Source organism: Arachis ipaensis, chromosome B10 (assembly GCF_000816755.2).
Source record: "Arachis ipaensis cultivar K30076 chromosome B10, Araip1.1, whole genome shotgun sequence".
Lineage (NCBI taxonomy): Eukaryota > Viridiplantae > Streptophyta > Magnoliopsida > Fabales > Fabaceae > Arachis > Arachis ipaensis.
In genome coordinates this window covers 120,367,057-120,374,401 of record NC_029794.2, presented here as the reverse complement: position 1 = coordinate 120,374,401, position 7,345 = coordinate 120,367,057, and the positions used below count along the sequence as shown (strand labels likewise).

Here is a 7,345-nt window from a genome sequence, read left to right as displayed (position 1 = left end):
ACTCTAGAATTACACAAATATTTCTTAAATTTTAATTTAAACATATAATATATTAAAACATATATAATGGAGATTTATTTCATGTATTGAATGCGCGTGTAATTATATTTATTATAATAATATTTGAGAAAGAAAATTTATCCTCTAAATTTTGAACATTATCGGAGTAATTATCTCTTTTTAATGACTAACTGAAGTAAAAATTACTTTTTTAGAATATTTTAAAGAAAAATATTAGGGATTATTAGAATTTATTGTTTTTGGTCATCGTTTAGCCATTAATTCAATTTTTTAGTCTAATAATCCAACAATATATTTTATCCTATACTTTTAAACATTGATGACTAAGTGATGATAAAAAATAATAAATTCTGATGGCCTAACATTTTTCTATTTTAAAATTTAATTGTATATTCCTTTTGCTTCATTTAGTGTCCAGAGGAATGTTTAGGAAGATTTTTAAGATGTTATATTATTACTTTTTTTTTTAAATTCCTTTATCATTTTTTTCATTATTTTAATTATCTTTGGGTCAACGAAATAATCTATTTATATTGGGATGTGTATATTTAGTGGATTGATAGGAATATTTTGTATTAATCTGAATTTGGAGGAGGATCTTATTGTGTGGGAAAGAAATTAACTTATGAAAATGAAAATTCAAAGTATTAACTAAACAATGTCTTGATCAATTTTTTTTTTTGGACTATTTAATTACTTAATTAGTGCGCAAAAAAGGTATCCTAATAAGATCTTTGATGGACCCAAAATTCCTCTTTCATTTTCTGAAGAGAAATCCAGACAGTGGTTTCTTAAGGATAACCCTTGAGATTTCTTGTAACCCAAGGAAGACCAATGTCTACCTCAAATATGTACACTACATAGATTGTTATTACATTCATTTTGTTCCTACTAAAGAATCTTTCATACAACAAAACAAAAAGAATTATACCTTGTTCTTCTCAGACTTGAAGACGTTTCGAGGCTTCAAGCCGTTGGGACGCCTGGAAACGGGCAGTGAAGCCAACTGTCGTGTGTCTTATCGACCTCTGCCGGACAACATTAACATATTCGGGGTCAGTTGCTTGGCCATCACTCCTTATCCACTGTATCATCTGATGGAACATAGGGTAGAACCGCATTTGGATCGATGCGTAGATGAAATAAGGAAGGAGCGAAGTGACGAGAACAAGAAGAGTGATGAGCCAGTAAGATGGTGCCGGAGCACAAGCCTCAACAAAGACCTTATATGCAGTGGTTGAAAGAGTAGGATCCATGGCACCATATGCTAAGAGGAATAAATACCACAAAAGAATGCCACCCCAAATGAAAATGTGTTGAATGTAGGTGAAGTAATTTATGGATAATGCCATTTGGCAATTAACAACCCAAACTACACAAGTGTACATTGTGGCTCCAAGTTCTTGGAGCCCGGCGACTTCACCACCTTTTCGGAATGCCTGATACTCGATTGCCTTGACGCAGAAGAAGAATATCAGTGTAGCGTTTAAGACTCCGTTGAAGGCCCAGCCGAGGATTCGTTTCCAGCTAAACAGGACGTTTTGTACACCTTCTTGATATAGCAGTGGGAACTGGAAAAATGAGAGCAAAATGATGTCATGAGAAGCAAGCAAAGCAGAGTAATTTAACCTTTTAATCAAACAGTTTCATGACAATCACTATGGTTGCATTTGTTTACAGACACAAACACTGACATTATATTTTTCATCATATTTTTCTTCTTAAATTTTGTGAGGAAGGAAATCAGGTAAATTGAACTTTTTATAATTTGTTCTATCTTATATTTAGTTTATCATCAAACAAAATACAAAAATACTAATTTTTGTGTTTCTCTCCTTTGTGTCATGTTCTCACTGTCCTATTTTGTTCTGTTTTCAAAAGCAAACGCAGCTTCTAGTTTAAAAGTTTGTAACCAAGCTTCTATAATAGAAAAATTTCCAAACAGATTCTTATAGTTTTAACATTTCAAATCAAGTTCCTACCCCGGATAAATGTTTTTCAACTAAGTACTTCTAGTTGAAAATTGTTTTTAACTTAGATTTAAAATGTTTGAACTTTGGAGACTTGATTGAAATTTTCTTTACCATACTAGGAATATGATTACTACTTTTTTAAATTATAGGACCTAATCGAAAATTGAATGCTATAAGAGCCCCTTCAAAGTAATTAAACCTAATCAAAACAGATAGATACCTTGAGGCATAATTTGGCAGAGACATCTTGATCAAATACTCCCAAGGCAATAACAGGAAGAGAAGTGAAGAACACATTATATAATGACAGGAACCAATCATTATATGCAGCTTCACCCGAGAACGAGGCATAGATCTCATAGAAGAAAAGAGTGAGGCCAAAGGCAATGTTCTTGTAAAAAAAGTAGCAGATCTGTCAAATAATAATAAAAGATGTCAAGAACCACTTGTAGTTTTCTTAATTGTAGTAGCTTAGTAGCAGTAACCAAAGAAGCAGAATAACAGGTTTCAACTTCAATAATTCTTGCAATATAGACCCTATAGTTTAAAGCAAGAATATAAATAGAGAAGCATAAGCTTTGGATGTGTGACTTTTAAAGATAGCATTGCTACCATTGATGAGATTCTTCTGTAACACCAATGTCCATGCACTAGAAGTAAGCGCTCTAGAAACCGGAACTGTGCAATTGCAATATCACTTGACATAACTGCCTGAAGATTTTGGTGTGGAAAAAGAAAAGTAAGAAGTCAAGATACAAAATAGTCATGACAATAAGAAGAACAATTTAAGGTTGTGTAGGAAAAAAGAAACGTTGCTGTTTTACCTGCATTCCTTCGACACCACTGATACCGATCCCAATATCTGCTTCTTGGAGCATTCCAACATCATTTGCCCCATCACCAATTGCTAGAGTTGTACTACCAGTTTTAGTCTTAACTAGTCTAGTTACCTGAAATTTTACAATAATATGACTTCACAAACTGAATTGTATCTAGATACATTATTGTTTCATGAATGTATCGAATTTTTCCAATTGACAGATTTAAATAAGAGCAAAACACTCTTGTGATTCAAGTAACAAGAAAAACTTACAAGTGCTTTCTGTTTAGGAGATGACCGGCAGCATATAACCGATGCACAGCCGATGGCGAGTTCCAGAAACAAGTCCATAACATCATCATCTAGAGCGTGTGTGAGTGACTTCCCGTCGATGATCAGAGCAATGGCCTCGGAGTTTTCATTAGATGAAGAAAGTAATGCCTCTCCTTCCCTTAATTGTCGAAGAACGATTTCCTTGATTGCCTGAAGAATCAGTAATATTAAGCTTCATTCAGTCAAATGACCATACATCTTATATAGTATTATTACCCAAAGTTCAATGTGTAAAATACCACAAGATTACATGGTGTTATGCTATATCAATACTTGAAATGAAAATCTTTTCAAGCATGTTTTTGAATCTGAAATGCATGATATAGAGTTGCATGTTCTGTTTTTCAAGTTAAGGTTTTTCCATTTTCCTGTTATCGTCTAAAGCATATACAAAGATATTTGCATTAATGCTAGTAAGGACAAACAGTTATTTAAGGTTTACCGCATCCGCAGCAGATTTGTCCTCCGCTTTCTCCAACGATTTTGCCTCTGGAGTGTCCGAGCTAATTATAATTTGCTTCATTCCTTGTCTGAGTAAACTACAAGCATACCTGAAGAAGAGACATCATAGTATTATCACATAAGCAGAGGATTGTGTTAGGCCTCGACAACCAACGCAAAAGTTTGTCGAATCTTCATGACTATGCATATTACCCGATGTTGATTGCTGTCTCCATTTTGTCACCAGTTAAAACCCATAGCTTAATGCCTGCCTGTGCTAGCTTGTCAATGCATTCAGGAACCTAGATTTCACAAACAAGTTTATAAGAACTCAAAATAAAGAACTGTAACTGTTACAAGTTCTTATCATAGAATAAGACATGACAAAATCATATAAATAATAGACACAGTAGCCCTGGTGATTGAGAAATAGTAAATTCTCATAAATAATCAAAGTTTATAGATTTTAGTTGTTAGAACCACTTTTTTGTAGAAGCAACACACTGTTTCAATTTAGTGCTGAAAAATAAGTGTAGGCCCTTTCATCTAGTTTTAGAAAACAGTATTTGTTTTGCATACCCCATTTTGAAGTTTGTCTTCAACTGCAGTGGCACCAAGAAGAATCAAATCCTTCTCAATCTTTTTGGATATTTCCTCTATTACCTGCTCTCGATCCGCACTCACCAAGTTCTTGGCTTCCATGAATTCTTTATTAAATTGATTGTATTCATCCTCATCGAGTTCACGATATGCAAGTATCAAGGTCCTCAAACCAGCATCAGCATATTCATTAATGTGCTGCTTAGTCTTCTCTTCAAACTCCCTTCCATTCTTTGCAAGTCGTTCGAACATGACACTGATCACAAAAGCCACAAAGAAAATCAGATTCATATTTTGAATCAACATCTTAAAACCAAATGAAAATGATAGTATCTAAAGCAATGAACAAGATTTCGAACCTGTCAGCGCCTTTGCTAAGTAGTAGTAGTTTACCCTCCTCATCTCTCACTATGACCGACATCCTCTTTCTTGCACTAGTAAACTCCAATATATTCAAAAGCTGGTAGTCCCTGTCACAGGTGAAAAGACAAAACTCATATTTCAAGTTTCAGAAACATGTAAGAAAGAAAAATCAGGCTTTCACATACAAGTTCAAGAACATTACCTTTCAGTAATCTTGCCTGATACGGAATTGAGCTCGCGCAGCATAATACTTGACTGTGTCCTTTCATAAAACTCAAATCCAAGTTCTCTAGCAGCTATAACAAAAGCTGCCTCATCCGGTGACTCGGCTTCATACGAAACTTTACCGGTTTCTTCATCAACTTCAGGTATTGCAGTATGGCATACAGCCAACAAGCGCAAGAATTTCTGTATTACATAGGCATGAGGTTCTTTATACCAATTTCCATTCATGATCCTTTCATCCATAAAGTTGAAACCTTTAATTGATGATTTTGCTTCAGAATTTGCAACATTGTCATCTTCAGTCAACTCTAGACCTTTTCTCCTAGCCATAGCTCTCTCCACTTCAGTAACACCCTGTCCATAGGCGACCCCGGCGATAGAACACTTGATAAACTCCATAGAATTGCAGGTCAAAGTTCCTGTTTTATCCGAAAGTATCGTATCGACTTGGCCTAGTTCTTCATTCAAATTCGAGGTTCGAGCATGTGCTGGCTGGTCAGTTTCCTCATAATACATGTTCAAGTCCTGGTTGATGAAAATGCTTTGAAGAACTTTGACAATTTCAATGGAGACATACAAAGAAATTGGAATCAAGTAACTATAAAGCATTAGTGCAGTCAAGAAATGCAGAGTTGCTCCAATTGGTGCTTTCTTTGGATCATAGTAGATCGAAGTATCATCGGGTCTAAGGTACCATCTCTTCATTCTTCCATTTTCTAAGTCTTCCCTTGTTGCAATCCCAAAGAAAATTGAGCCAATAAAAGAAATCAAAAACAAGATAAGGAACAAGAAGTAGATTATCTTATCCATTCTTCTCTCAACATTGCTTCTCTTGGAAGGAGGATCTGTCGAATTCTGCATAACTTTTGTATCATGACCTGTGAAAATAACCACACCATAGATAAAATCTGTGTTCCTGAGCTTTGAGTCCCGAAGCAGTAGCTGCTGAGGTGAAAGAGGATACTGTTGATCATCAAGCTCCAGGCTTCCAACAAAAGAGTACAAATTCGCATTCGGGTCTTCACATTTGATGGTAGCACTGAAATTTTGGAAGTTTGAGTCTTCTTGCAACTTTGAAGTTTCTTCCAGTGCTTGTTTCAGTTTAAGATTTGTTTCTCCATCAAGATTCATGGTCTCAACATAACAAATCGCTTCGTCATAGCTCGACGAAAGTAAGATGAGATCAGCAGGGAAAAATTCATCCTTTTCCACCTTCACTATGTCTCCAACCCTTAAATTTCTCCATTTAGATATTTCAAAAACACCATTTCCGCGATGTACCTTAACCTTTCTGTTATTCATCTCAATATCCTGATGAAATTAAGACACAATATTATCAACCTAGGAATTATCAAAAGTAACAGAATCTAATTTGCCTCTAATTGTTCCCTTAATTGCCAAACCCATAATTTACCATTATTCTAGTCTAGTATACTACTTATGCAAATGACCCAAAAAGAATTGAACATATTTCATAACAAAACATGTGTAATTAACATAATTTAAGTTGAATCTAACACCATATCACAGAATATTAGTATATTACCTGCTGTTTTCGCCTATAATCTTCGATGAACTCTTTGGCCATTGTAGCAGCAACCACAACCAATAAAGGAACAACATTGCTGATCGCCGAGTATGGCGCAACCGGAAAGAAGGACAAAATTGCCACCACAAGGAAGTAGAAATTTGCAACTCTCCTAAACTGCTCAAACAATGATTTTGGTAGAAAAGTTGCTAATGTATACTTAGTAGTCCTATGTCTCCAACTCTCAAATCCCTCCATTTGGAATGATCAAAATCACCTTCTCCATTGTGAACTTTAACTCTTCTGTTGTTCATCTCAACATCCTGATGCAATTACAGGACTAATAATCAACAGTAGCAGACAAAAAGCATCCAAATAAGGATTCTGAGAATCTCTTTTAAGATTCATTTCTGTTTCTACATCTTGCATCACTCACTCAATTCATGAATTAAGTCACGCGACATAAAATACAAAGACACTGAGATAATCGAAACATTTTTCTTGTGCCCCATTCCTTCCCCTAACAAGTTTGCATCTCTCCAATCATGTATGTATTTCTATCCTAAGACAGTCTCCGAATTCGACATTACTACTTAAATTACAAAACAGTTAAAAAATTATGAGCAGAAAAGTATCTATACTTCAAAACTCTCTCAAGAACATATTCAATTTGCATCATAGAAACCAGAGAAACAAAAATCTTTACCTGCTTGAACCTCCTCCAATCCTCAACAGCCTCTTTCCCCATTGTAGCAGAAACCACAACCACAAGAGGAACAACATTGCTAACAGCCGAATAAGGCGAAACAGGGAAGAAAGACAATATAGCACAAACAAGGAAGTAGAAATTGGCCACCCTTCTAAACTGTTCAAACAATGATTTGGGTAGAAAAGTTGCAAGTGTGTACTTAGTTGTGCTGACATAATTATCACCATAGTTGAGTTCTAAATTACCACTTCCCTCAGCACCATTGCAATATACTATTCTTGAGAATCCAGGGCCTCCTAGGAGTGAATGTTCTTCATTATCTCTGATTATTG

At 35.2% G+C, this 7,345-nt stretch overlaps 1 protein-coding gene across 1 annotated transcript; it reads right to left on the bottom strand.

Moving 5' to 3' along the window:
• On the bottom strand, positions 742–7,339 carry LOC107621154 (putative phospholipid-transporting ATPase 9). Its single transcript, XM_021115004.1, has 12 exons — positions 7,011–7,339; positions 6,538–6,627; positions 4,754–5,997; positions 4,548–4,658; positions 4,168–4,444; positions 3,802–3,890; positions 3,590–3,698; positions 3,088–3,297; positions 2,819–2,944; positions 2,607–2,705; positions 2,215–2,406; positions 742–1,592 (listed from the first exon to the last, which is right to left on the bottom strand). Exons 1-12 carry the CDS (start codon positions 7,050–7,052, stop codon positions 963–965), a joined length of 3,219 nt encoding a protein of 1,072 aa, XP_020970663.1. The 5' UTR covers positions 7,053–7,339; the 3' UTR covers positions 742–962.